Below are 13,911 nucleotides of genomic sequence, written 5' to 3' on the forward strand. Positions count from 1 at the left end.
CGGCGCACCAATGGCCATGCCTTTCTTCCCGGCGCTGGGAAACCACTGGGCTCCTGAAGGACCAGGGGAAGCCCCATCCACGCCAGACCCAGGCTCTCCTGCCCATCCTGGGCCCATGGCTCCCCTTCCTCTGCTGGGCCGCATCCCAGACCCAGCAACGAGCCAGACAGAAGAGCCCACCGTCCCACCCTCCAGAAGGAAGGGGGGACCTAGCAATGCCCCCCTCCAGAGAAGGAGGATCGCCATCTCCACCATCCCCAAGAAGATCACACGCGAAACCGAGGGCAAAGCCCCCAAAGCAACCACGGCGCCGCCACCAGCAGAGCCCAAAGCAAGAGGACCCATAGAGGGAACAGAAGGGCTTTCCTTGGAAGAGACCGAGAGGGAGGGAAGGGGTTTCCTCAGTGAAGAATGGAGGAAAGGGAGAGAAAGGGGTTCCTTTGAAGGGACCAAAAGGAGACTTTGGGGAGGGAGGGAAGGTTCCTTGGTGGAGAAGGGAAGAGAGATGAGGGGATTCCTGGGGAACAAGAGAAGGAAGGGAGAGAAGGAGGGTTCCTTTGAAGAGATCTGGAGGAGACATTGGGGAAGGAAGGAGAGAGGGGAGGGAGACAAGGGGTTTCCTTTGAAGGGACACTCGGGAGGCAGGGGTGCTGAGAGGGGGGGGTTCCCCCTTTTGGAGGGGCTTTGCATTTGCCGGAAAGTTTTCCCGAAAGAGGAGCAGGAGCAGGAGCCCCGGGGCGGCCCTACCTTACAATCCTCGGGGCCGGATTTGACGGAGTACTCCTCGGCTTGCAGGTATTTCTGGAGGACCAGCTCGAACTCCCGGTAGCGCTCCCGGGCTTGCTGGTCGTAGCTCTGGAAAGCCAGGACGCAGCGGCGGCAGGAGCGGAGCCACTCGTCCCCCTCCTCCTCCTCCTCCTCCTCTCCCTGATCCCTGCTGCTGCCTCTTGGCTCCCTTTCTCCCTCTTCTTGTCCTTCTTCTTCTTCTTCTCGGGGGTGATGGTGGTGTCCTCCGGCGGGGTCCAGAGTGCAGTTCCTTGTCTCCGGGCGGGAAAGCCCAGCGAAGAGCTCGCGGAGGGTGTAGGAGTTACAAAAAGGAAGGTAGAGTTCCGCCGAGGAGGAGGAGGAGGAGGAAGAGGAGGAGGGCGGCTGCAGGCGGCGGCAGGCCTCCCCGGCGTCCCCCAGGAGGCTGAAGCACTGGCCGGAGGGGGGCGGCGTCGGGGGCCCGTCCTGCATGGCGCCGGACTCGGGGTCCCGGTGGTGCCTTCCGGGGGCGACCTGCCGGGCCTCAAGGCAGAGCCACAGGTGGTCGGAGAGCAGGACGGTGAAGAAGAGCAGCGAGGCCAGCGAGAGGCGCCATTTCTGCGCCCGCTCCGAGTCGGCGAAGGGCTTGTCGGGCTCCCGAGGGCCGAAGCAGACGCCCGGGCCGCCGGATCCTCCTCCTCCCGCGGGGCCGCGGCGGCCGCTGCCGCTCATCATTCGGGAGCCCGCAGCCAGGGGGGCTCCTCCGCGGCCGGGCTGGGAGAGGGCCCCAGGGGCATCGAAGGAGGAGGAGCAAGGCGAGGAGGGCCCTGAGGCTGGCACTGTGGGTGCCCCTGCCGCCCCCCGCCGCGCTCAGCCGGGCATGGTCAGAGCCAGGGCCCCCGGGGCGGTGCCAGCGCCGGAGCCCCGCCGCCCGCCCCCGGCCTCATGCCCGCCCCGCTAGACCCCCGGCCCCTGCCCCGGGCCCCCGCGGGGCCCAGAGGGACGCCCCGGACCCCCCTGCTCCCGGGGAGCCGCCTCGGCCGCGACGCCGCTCCAGAGGCTCCGGCCGACGCTGCTGCTGCTGCTGCTCTGGCTGCGGCTGCCTTGGCTCTCGCTCTGCCTGATGCTGCTGCTGAGGAGGCTGAGGCTCCTAATAGCACTGCGCTGCTGCTGCTGCTGCTGCTGCTGCTGCGGAGGCTCCCTCCGGGGACGGTCCCTGCCGGCTCTCGGGGCGGGTCTGGCTGCCTCCTCCTGCCGCCCGGGGGCCACCTTCATCTTGGGGCCCTGCGCTAAGTTGCCGCCATCTTCGTCCGGGAGAAGAAGAAGGAGGAGGAGGAGGAGGAGAAGAAGGGGCGCCTTTTCGAGGGGGGAGCGAGGCAGAGGCAGTGGCGGCAGCAGCAGCAGCAGCAGCAGCAGCGGAGGCCCTTTGCGTCATCTCCTCCTGCGCCGCCGCCAGCCTGGCGCATTGGCAGCAGCAGCGGCGGCGGCGGCGGCGGCAACGGCAACGGCGTCCTCGTCCTCTGCCTGGCGCTTGGAGGATGGAGGGAGGGAAGGAGGAGGGAAGGGAAGGGAGGAGGAGGAGGAGGAGGAGGAGGGGAGAGGACCAGGGAGACGCCCGCCGCGCTCCTCCAAGTCCTCCTCCTTGGCTTCAGGAAGCCTTGGCACTTCCACCGAAGAAGACATGCTGGCACCAAGGTGGCAGAGGCGGGAGGATGGGCCTTCCCGGGCCTTCCCTCCTCCACCGGGCAAAGGAAGGTGAGCTCCCCAGGCAGGCAGGCAGGCAGCGAGTGGAGGGGGGAGGGTGGCAGGTGGGTGGAGGTGGAAGTGGAAGTGGCAGTCCCTCTGCCCCGCCTGGGCTCCCCTCCTCCTCCTCCTCCTCCTCCTCCTCTCCCTCAAGAAGGCGGGGTAGGGGCCCCGACTCCCCCCAGCCCAGTTCGGGGAGCGGAGGACCACCAAAAAGCCTCTCCCTCCCCGAGGCTTCCTTCTTCTCTGGCCTTTTTGGAGGAAAGGGAACCCCGGGAAGATGCGGTTCCCATCGGGAGCGGGACGAGGAAACTCCAGCTCCTTCCCCTCAGAAGCCTCCCCTTCCTCCGCCAGAACTAGACCTCCTTCCCTCAGGAGCTCAGAACTAGCCCTCGTTGCCTCAGAAGCCTTTCCTCCCCTCAGAAATGCCCTGTTCCCTAAAAACATCCCATACCCCCACAAGCCTTTCCTTCCCTCAGAAGTTCCTCGTTCCCTCAGACATCATCATATTCCCTCAGAAGCCTTTCCTTCCCTCAGAAGTGCTTGGTTCCCTCAGACGAGTCTGGTTCCTTGAGAAGTGCTCCTTGCCTGAGAACTCAACCTGGTTCCTTCCGGAGCCTCTCCTTCCTCCTCTCCCTTCCCTGGGCTGTGTCTGTCTTTATCAGGAATGCCCTCCAGTCACCTGCCAGGCTTCTCTCTCTTTTTCAATCTGGGGAGGCCACCTCTTCAACTGGCTGCTATCCAAAGAGCAAAGTTTGCAGAGGCTGGGGGGGGGTTGTGCCCCCTCTTTCTTCACTTCTTTTTTTGGGGGGTCAGCAACCCCAGCCTCCCCCCTTCGCTGCCATGTGTTTCTCCTGCCCCCCCCCCCCCAATGTTCCCCTGGGAGGCTGTCCAAGGAAGGCTTGGAAAAGAGGAGGAGGAGAGCAACCTGGCCTCACAAGCTCAGCCTGAGCCAGACTTTTACTGCACCTGTCTTTTTCATAGCAATGGTTACATTAGCCTTTTCCAGTCCTGACTCGTTTGTTTCAGGGAAGGGGCTTTCATGGGGTTCTCTTATTGCCTCAAAAGCAACACCTGCTAAAATGTCCCCTTCTATATATCCATTAAAGGTTCAGTTTTCAATTGGCTGCCCTGTGGGTTGTATCTGAAGAAGTGAGTTGTGTCCCAAAAAGCATTTGGGTTTTTTGCTGTTGTTTTGTTTGGTGGTATTCCATGAAGTCATTTCCAGCTCATAGCGACTCCAGGGAGAACTTCAAATGGGGCTTTCTTGGCATATTTGTTCAGAGGGAGTTTACCATTGCCTTCTTCAGAGGCTGAGAAGATGTGATTTGCTTACCATTGCTTTCCTCTGAGGCTAAGAGAATGTCACCCAGGAGGTTTCCGTGGCCAAGCAGGGATTTGAACTCTGCTCTCCAGAGTCATTGTCCCTGTTGTTGTGTGCCTTTGAGTCATTTTCAACTTACAACGGTAACCCTTAGGCAAACCTATCTTGGAGGGTTTTCTTGGCAAGACTTGTTCAGAGGAGGTTTGCCATTGCCTTCCTCTGAGGCTGAGAGAGTGTGACTTATTGCCCAAGGGCACCCAATAGGTTTCATGGCTGAGCAGGGAATTGAATCCTTAGTCTCCAGAGCTGTAGTCCAATCAATGTTCAAACCACTACACTGGCAGCCCTTGAGTAGTGTCTGAAGAAGTGAGCTGTGACCCAAGAAAGAATATGCTTAAATACATACATAAGGACTGTAAATAACTTTCTGAGTAACACAGAGCTCTTTTCATGTCCAAATTGAAGGTTTGTGCCTGAAGGAAGATCTGTGCCACTGGGAAGCTTGCTATCCTACCTTAAAAAGAGATTTGACAGCTGAGTACAATGTCTGAATTTAAAGCAGCATTGAAGTCTCATCCCGTCTGGCAGGCTTATCCAGACGGTTTTTTAAATTGTGATTTTTAAATGATGAATTTTAAATGTGATTGTTTTAATGTGACTATCTTAGGTGTCCTTTTCAATTGATATGTGTGTTTTAACTCATACTGGTTTTTAACAGATGTTAGATATTTGCTAATTTGCTTTGATCCAGGGGGAGAAATGAGTAAGAAATAAATGTTGTTGTTGTTCTTGTTATAAAAAACAGTGAACCATTTGAGATCTTATCTTTCTGTCTGAGAATGCAAGAAGGCAGGTACTTGCTACTGCGTTAAAGTGCACTCCAGATTTAAAGCTCATTTGTAGTTTTTATGGGTCTGTTTCTGAATACATGCAGCTTCTCATATCACTCTCACTTTTAAGCTTCCTCTGTGGAAAATCATTAGGGACGTTGGTTGTGTGAGAGGACTGTATAGCATTTGGAGTGTGCTGGCCACGAGGATAGCCCTCAATCACAGCCTGTTCCTTACACAAGCAGCGCACAAACCTCTGGCAATTACTGTGGTCACTCTTCATGTTCATACTATTTATATGATGAGCAGCTACATTCCAGTCCATACAGCGGCAGTCATTCCTGCAGCACCAGAAAGGTTATTTCACAGCTAAATCTGGCAACATCCGGCTGACATTTGGCAGAGTGAGCAGGATGCAGCCCCAAATCCAGTCATACGCGTGTTTAGTGAAAAAGCTAGTGCTGATGCTTGCAATGTGGTGTAGCCATGAGTAAACGTGCGTGAAACTGCAACACATCATTCTAGTGACACAAGACTTAAATGGAGGTTATATTTGCAGTGCTAAAAGCGAATGGTGCCTTCATACTGGTTACAGAAGAGCAACATTTGTGAGGGGCTGGGGGTCATGGCATAGGAAACATCCATCATTTTAGCTTTAAAGGGAGAGGGCTGTGGCCCCTCATCTCTGTTGGACAAAAAATAATCTTTTCAAATATTCATCTTTTATGGACTTGTCTTCTGTCCTTACTAAAGAGGGATATTTTTATTTTAAAGAGTATTTGCCTCCATGCTTCTCCTTATGGACATATTTTATATGCTAAATTATGCTCGCAAGCAATCTTTCTCTGCCCCCATAAAAAACTACATTGCTGTATGTTGACATGATCTTATTTCAGTTCCAGTGTGTCCCTTCTATGGTTTGTCATTAAGTTACTGCCAAGCAGATGGGAAGAGTAATACATTAATTAAGTTCCATATGTCACAGAACTTGCGCATAATTTTCATTCTGATAGACTAATTGAAAGGTGGAGAGATTCATTTTAGTAGTACTAGAGATGTTACTTGATTCCATATCAATCACTTGGGATGTCTCAGTTTAGAGGATCTGGTTATTTCTCACTTTCAAGACTGAAACCTGCAGGATGTATTAATCTGCATACATTGTTTCACACATTCTCGCAGCATTTCTGCACTGGAATGTGACTGGGTTCCTTGTGTCTTCATAGTAAAACTGGATTAATAAAAGTGATTTTCTTACAACAGGCAGAATGTCAGAGAATGGGAAGCAAAACACTTTCAAGATCCAGAAAGGTCAGATCCTACCAGACTTCTGCTTTTGATTTAATTGCCATGGACGGATCATTTCCTGGTTGAGGTGAAAATCAAGGTCTCTTCCCAGATCCCTCCCGGGGGTGGTGGACCTACTAGGATGGTCCACCCTCGAAGGCTGATGGAACCCAAAAGGTTCCAGGAAGCCCTAGAGGGACACATGGTTGGAAGTGATGGCGATTCTGTTGATGCCCTGACTGGTATCTGGAATACCGGTCTCTCGAGGGCTATACACAGTATCGCTCCCAAGCGCCCTCTCAGACCCGCTTCCAAACGCAAGCCCTGGTATACGGAAGATCTCCGGGCAAGGAAGCGGGAGCTGCGACGGCTAGAGTACCGTTGGCGGAAACACCTTCGCTTAGACGAGAAGACTCTCCTAGCCCAACTGTTAGAGGACTACGGAGAGGCGATACGAGCAGCAAAGAATTCGTTCTATGGTGCTCGTATCGCGTCCGCGGAGTCACGTCCAGCAGAGTTGTTCAGGGTAGTTAGGGAGCTTACTCAGCTCCCTCCTACCCTGAACCAGATCCTTGAACCTTCTAAGGCCTGCTGTGACTTATTTAATGACTTCTTCGTGGATAAAACTTCTCGGATAAGCGAAGGTCTTAACGCCGACATTCAGGCAGAACCTAGCGTAGAGGTGTCCAGGGCCTCCGTGGACTTTATTAAGCTGGATCGGTTTGAGTTGGTAAGTACCGATGATGTGGACAAGATCCTCGGAAGTGTTCGGAAGACAACCTGCTCTCTCGATCCCTGTCCCTCGTGGCTAGCAGCCCAGGGGGGACCGGCTGTAACTTCATTGTTACGCCGGATAATTAACACATCTCTGAGGGAAGGGCAATTTCCATCTGTTCTTAAATTGGCCCTAGTAAAACCTTTATTAAAAAAGCCCTCCCTCGACCCCCTGGTGTATAATAATTATCGGCCAGTTTCACTGCTGCCATTTTTGGGGAAGGTGATCGAGAGGGCGGTTGCAATCCAGCTTCAGGGGGTCTTGGATGAAACGGATTATCTGGACCCATTTCAAACTGGCTTTCGGACGGGTTATGGGGTTGAGTCGGCCATGGTCGCCTTGGTCGATGATCTCCGTCTGGGCATCGACAGGGGAAGCGTGTCCCTGTTGGTGCTCTTGGACAGCTCAGCGGCTTTCGATACCATAGACCATGGTATCCTTCTGGGGCGCCTGGCAGAGGTGGGAATCGGGGGCACTGCGCTCCAGTGGTTCCGGTCCTACCTCTCCGGGAGGTCCCAGATGGTGCAGCTGGGAGACGTGTGCTCCGACGAGAGGGCCCTTAAAACTGGGATCCCTCAAGGAGCCATTCTGTCTCCCATGCTATTCAACATCTACATGAAACCGCTGGGAGAGATCATCCGGAGACATGGGGCGCGGGGTTATCAGTACGCTGATGACACCCAAATAATCTTCTCTATGTCTCCGACTGATGCAGTGACTGAGGATGGCGTCTCTCCTCTCGTGGCCTGTCTGGAGTCAGTAATGGGCTGGATGAGGGAAAACCGACTCAAGCTGAATCCAGAGAAAACGGAGGTACTCGTGATAGGTTCCCCTGGTCCAGGAATGACGGTGGTTCCACCTGTCCTGAACGGGGTCACGCTCTCTGTGAAGGATTCCGTGCGCAGTCTGGGGGTGCTTCTTGACTCGTCCCTTCACCTGACTGCTCAGGTGAATGCGACGGTCAAGAGCACCTGTTATCAGCTTCGGCTTATTCGCCAGCTGCGCCCATACCTGGCCCAGAGGGACCTTGAAACTGTGGTACATGCCCTGGTAACCTCGAGACTGGATTTCTGCAATGGACTCTACATGGGACAGCCCTTATACCAAACCCGGAAGCTTCAAATGGTGCAGAACATGGCAGCTAGGCTGGTTACTGGTACGTCCAGGGCCAGCCATATAACACCGGTTTTAAAAGACCTCCATTGGCTGCCCATTCGCTTCCGGGCGCAATATAAGGTGTTGGTGATGACCTATAAAGTCCTAAATGGCTTGGGCCCAGGATACCTGAGGGACTGCCTCTCCCCGTACATTCCGCCCCGCACCCTCAGAACATCTGGGCAGCAACTACTTAGGGTTCCCGGGGCGAGATTATCCTCCACCTCTAGGAGGTCCTTTTCCATCGCCGCCCCGGCCCTTTGGAACACGCTGCCCATAGAGCTCCGCTCAGCTACCTCCCTGGCCCAATTCAAACGGGATTTGAAGACCTACCTGTTTCAAATAGCATTCCCCGATTAAGGCCCTATAGGCCCCCCCCCCCCCGCCGCACAGGCAATGGATTGGCTAACCCAGGGGCTTTTGCTTTTGTTTTTGTTTTTGTTTTTGTTTTGATTTCGTTTTACTGTATGATTTATGTAATTTTAGTTTGGTTTTAATTGAATATTGTGTTGTGTATTTTAACTGCTGTAAACCGCCCTGATCTTATGGAAGGGCGGTATACAAATAAAACTTTTATTATTTATTATTTTATTAACTGAGAAGTCTTGCATATTTAGATAACTTAGGATATGCCGAGATGCAGATTATAGTACTTGAATGCAATCAAAGTAGATTATATCAGAAATGGCATTTCTGTGAAACTGATAGGAAACAAGATAAACATCAACTTCTTCATGTAGTGGCCAATTAGGACCAAACTACATGTGATGTAGGACACCCTTACTTTTTCTCCTTTTCTTCTGATACAGTTCTCTCCTTCTTTCCTGAAAAGGGAACTGTGTATTTGGGTACTTCACGATTTGTTGTTGTTGTTGTTGTGTGCTTCCAAGTGGTTTCCAACCTCAACATTAGGAGGAACTTCCTGCCAGTAAGGGCTGTTTGACAGTGGAACACACTCCTTCCTCAGAAATCTTTAAGTACATACTGGAAGGCCATCTGTTGGGATGCTTTGAGTGAGAGTTCCTGCATGGCAGGGGTTGGACAGGATGGCCCTTATGTTCTCTTCCAACTCTATGATTCTATGAACTTATGGCGACCATAAGGGGACTGTATCAGGGGGTTTTCTTGGCAAGATTTGTTCAGATGAAGTTTACCATTACCTTTCCCTGAGGCTGAGAGCATGTGAATTGCCCAAGGTCACGTGGTGGGTTTCCATTGCTGAGCAGAGAAATGAACCCTGGTCTCTGCAGTCATAGTCCAACACTCAAACCATTACGCGACTTTGAATCTCTTTACTGTAGGAGGGTGATTAATTCTTTTTTTCTCCCATAGATGAGAAAGAAGCTGGGATGTTTCTGAGTAAGGAAAAAATGGTCCATGGGGAAAGAATTAACTGTAAAGGCACACACATGCATGACACTGATTCAGTAAAATATCCAACTGTCTGTGTACAGTATGTGCCTTCAAGTCACATGTTGACTTATGGCAACCCCATGAATTTCATAGGGTTTTCTTAGACTATGACCACACCGAGGTGGTTTTGCCCTTTTCTTCCTCTGAAATATAGCCTACAGCACCTAGTATTTATTGGGAGTTTTCCAACTAAGTACTAACCAGGGCTGACCCTACTGAGCTTCAAAGATCAAACAGGATCTGGTGCCTTTAGGGTATTTGGGCCATATAACCATTCAAGGAACACTCTACAATGCAACATTTTGTTACAGGTCCCACTCTTCATAACTAATGACTATACTATGCTTCTCATCCATGTGTGTATTTAATGTCCTTTGACAGGCATCTGAGCTTGGGACCACTGTTGTATTTTGCAAGAGTGAATTCCATAAATTATTTAAGTGTTATGTAAGGAAGCATTCTCTTTTATCTGGCCCAAATCCACTGCCAATCCATTCCATCAGATGACTTCAAGTTCTTGCACTAAGAGAAAGGCAGAAAAAATTCTCTCTGTCCACTTCCTTCTGTACTTCTGTCTTGTGTTGCCTGTGAGTTTCATTGGAACTTTTTGTTGTTGGGCCCTATGCTATTAAATATTTGAAAAATGCACTGAGGTTGGGCTTTCGTTTGCTTTTGTGAACAGCTAGGAAGTCAAAATATAACATTGCTGTCTTAAAACAGAAAGTGGATGGCATAAAAGCAATAGCAATAGCAAGTACATTTCTATACCGCTTATCAGCGCACTTAAGCACTCCCTAAGCTTTTTACAATACGAAAGCTTATTGCACCCAATAAGCTGGGTATTCATTTCAGCAACTTCAGAAGGATGCAAGCTGAGTCAGTCCTGAACCCCTGGCTAGTACCGAACTCACAACCTTGTGGTTTGTAAGTGAGTGGTTGCTGTACAGGCATTTAACCACTGTGCCACCAGGACTCCTCAAATGCATACATTTGAGCCAGTTTAGTTGGAAAGAAAGTGGCATGGAGAAGAAAATGGCATAATTATTAATAAAATATTTCTGTGTCTGGATATGTGACCCACAATCCCTCTCTATTGACCAGTGCCTGTGAATTTTTGCACAAGCCTTCATTCAGATCTCTTCACAGGGTGTCCTTCTCCCAGAAGATTTTAATAATACAGGAAAATGACATTTTTCAGTCACCTGCACATTTACCTTAGAAACCAAACAGGATTGCTTTGGTAACATGGTAAAAAAAAAAAAAGATGTGGAGAAACTGTGACACAGGTTTTATAATCTGTACTCCTACAACTGCCACAACCCATTCCAATGCACTATACCAAGCAAAGCTTTGTACCGCTGTAGTGTTTTCCTCTCCTGTAAATATCGCCAAACTCCCACAGCTCTTCTCTTGCAGCAAGCACATTCTAATGAAGGTATCCCTGATTTCTCACTGCAGCAAGCAGGCAGATTCTGCTGTATCCAAACTGCTGCAGTTCAGGTGACTGATGCCCCCTAGTGTTAAGCTGGAGAACCTCAAGGAAGAGCTTCAGCGATACAACTGGAGACAGGCTGGTGATGGTATTTTCTTCACAGGAAAAGGACATAACAGCAGATGGAAAGAGAAGGATAAAAACATCTAAAGAAAATGACTTCACAACCTTTCTCCTGGTTACTCTTATTTCAGTTTTATGTACTCTTATACTGTAAAAGCACTGTTGTCTCACAGTTCAGCAAGTGAAAATGGAAGCACCATAGGTACACTTGTAATAAAGGGTCATATCTACATTTCATCTAGACTAGTATTAGCTGTGTTTTAGTAAACAAGTGGGAGCTGCAACAAAACTGGGACACCACGTGGAGTGGTCCTGCTGAGCTTCCGATTCTATGCATAGAATCATAGAATCAAAGAGTTGGAAGAGACCACAAGGGCCATCCAGTCCAACCCCCTGCCATGCAGGAACTCTCAATCAAAGCATCCCCAACAGATGACCATCCAACCTCTATTTAAAGACCTCCAAGGAAGGAGACTCCACTACACTCCAAGGGAGTGTGTTCCGCTGTTGAACAGCCCTTACTGTCAGGAAGTTCCCCCTAATGTTGAGGTGGAATCTTTTTTCCTGCAGTTTGCATCCATTGCTCCATGTCCTGTTCTCTGGAGCAGCAGAAAACAAGTTTTCTCTCTCCTCAATATGACATCCCTTTAAATATTTAAACAAGACTATCATATCACCTCTTAACCTTCTCTTCTCTAGGCTAAACATCCCCAGCTCCCTGAGTCGTTCCTCATAGGGCAAGGTTTCCAGACCCTTCACCATTTTAGTCATCCTCCTTTGGACATGCTCCAGTTTCTCAATGTGCTTTTTGAATTGTGGTGCCCAGAACTGGACACAATATTCCAGGTGGGGCCTGACCAAAGCAGAATATATTGGCACTAGTCACCTCCCTCCCCAGTTTTTTGTCGACTTCTTCCATACTCAGTTTTTTGTACCACCAGAGCAATTTTACAGAGAAGGCTAAATATCTCACACAACTAGAAATCCCAGAATTCTATGGCACTGAGACACAGCAGTTGAAGCAGTTTCAAACTGCATTATTTCTGCAATGTAGTTGCAGCCTAAGTGGCAGCACCAAGGATTTCTGATTCCCCTTTATGTTGACTGGAGTTGCAAAAGATTGACTTCCCTCCTGCCCTACAATGAAAGGAAGAAAATCTGTCTTTAACCAGCAATGGATTTGTGTGCATGTGTGAAATATGAACTCTCCTAAGGTTTTTTTGTTTTTGTTTTGTTTTGTTTTTTCAAAAGAAATGCCTCAGTCGCAGAATTCTTTCATTCTAAGACTGTGCTGGATATCACACTACACTGTTATTTATAGTGCTGTTATTCCATTTTAAGGGCTATAGCTGCCTCCTGTCAAATCCTGGTATCTGCAATAAAGAGAGGGGCATTTAGAATTCATAGCCAGAGAGCTCGTTGTTGTTGTTGTTGTTGTTGTGTGCTTTCAAGTTATTTCCGACTTACAGCAACCCTAAGGTAAAGCTATCATGGGGTTTTCTTGGCAGGTTTCTCCTGCCAAGAATGGGTTTGCCATTGCTATCCTCTGAGGTTGAAAGTCTGTGACTCCATGGCTGAGCTAGGTCAAATCCTTGTTTCCAGAGTCATAGCCCAACACTCAAACCACTACAATATGTAGGCCTCCTTAAACTACAAACCCCAGATTTCCACCAGAGGTTGCCAAACCAGTTAAAGGGGAATAACAGTGCTTAACAGTGTAGTGTTATATTGGCCACAAGTCTTTAGCATCCAGTTGGTGGATAGCGGAGTTATAGTAAAAGACAAAGTAGATGTTCCCACCAGTATGAAGCCTGCCCCCCCTTCTAATACATACAATGTGTTGGTCACACAGACATACAGCTGTTTTTCATATTAATTAATGATATGGTGAATCTGGACATTATCAGACAAAGCTAAAGCAGAACAGATTATGTTTATGGCTGAACCTCATAAGATGACACTGTGGCTGCGCTGGAGCTTACACATCCTCCATCCATGACTATTGCACAACTTTTCATTGATGGACTTTCCCCATCAATTGCTGCCAATATTGCTGCTGTAGCATTAGATTTGGGTGGGATAATGTCTGGGCTGCTGTTCTGGCATTGAGCAGCAGTGTTGCCAATTTCCAGGGAATTTAATTAATTTATTTCCGGGGATTTTGAGTGAATAATAATAATAATAAATATTGGGTCATTCTGGGGATTTTGGATTTTGGTAAAACATTCTGTGGAATATCTTTGAGGCTTGTTGGCAACACTGTTGTGCAACCACATGGTGTCAGTTTTCTTCTCTCCCTCACTGTCACTCCCTCCTCCACTATTCCCAAGCAACCCCTTTTCTTTTCTTTTCTTTTCTTTTAAAAATATTTTCTTTTTTCCTCCCCCACCTAAATCACATTGCCATAATTCCTAAATTATTTTTAAAAGAGAAAAACAATAATAAAAAAGCACACTGATAAAGCAAGGAGGACAAGGAGGCAGGGTTAAAGAGCATGTTGGGATTGGCTGCTGCAGTGATTGCAGACATATGTGATAGGGACTTCTCCCAAGCCAGTATGCATGTGTTTCTTTTCATTACCATAATTGTGATAAGAATGGGGTTCATGTGACAATCTCCTGAGTTTTTGTTTGGACTTCAAAGGAACTATTGAAGGTGATAAATCCAATCCTCAAACCCATTTGAAGTTCAGCCTAAAACCAGCATGCCACAGCTATGTGTGTAGTTTGTAGTATGTAGTTTATTCCCATATGCTAAAAGACTCCTCCCTTTGGAAAGAGGATTTTAAGGCAAAGATTGGGAACCTATAGCTTTCCAGAGGTTCTTGTGCTCTAAGTTCCTCAGTCTCAGCCAGCACAGATAGCTGTTAAGGATAATGGAACTTGTTGACGAATGACACATGGAGAGCACCATCCTGAACATGCTGACTGTATAATAATTGCTTTAGAAGTAATCAGCACTAATTTTCAAGTAAGCATACTTAAAATGCAGTATGACTGTCAAGGTGACAACTGAGGCATTACAAAGGAATAATGCCACAAATTACAGTATATCATCTAACAGATGTAGGCATGTGGATCATCCT

The 13,911-nt window shown here is 49.1% G+C and overlaps 1 protein-coding gene across 1 annotated transcript in view; it reads right to left on the reverse strand.

Moving 5' to 3' along the window:
• The window catches only part of LOC149319202 (NALCN channel auxiliary factor 1-like), a 449,646-nt gene extending 448,088 nt beyond the window's left edge, over positions 1-1,558 (reverse strand). Inside the window, exon 1 of the mRNA XM_089511256.1 lies at positions 748-1,558. Coding sequence (XP_089367382.1) covers positions 748-1,479 — 732 coding nt within the window. The 5' untranslated portion in view covers positions 1,480-1,558. The remainder of the gene's footprint in view (positions 1-747) is intronic.
• Between the last annotated feature and the right edge of the window lie 12,353 nt (positions 1,559-13,911).

The sequence above is a fragment of the Sceloporus occidentalis genome, unplaced genomic scaffold, assembly GCF_023333645.1.
Source record: "Sceloporus occidentalis isolate IW3139 unplaced genomic scaffold, rSceOcc1.0.p SCAF_2, whole genome shotgun sequence".
Taxonomy (NCBI): domain Eukaryota; kingdom Metazoa; phylum Chordata; class Lepidosauria; order Squamata; family Phrynosomatidae; genus Sceloporus; species Sceloporus occidentalis.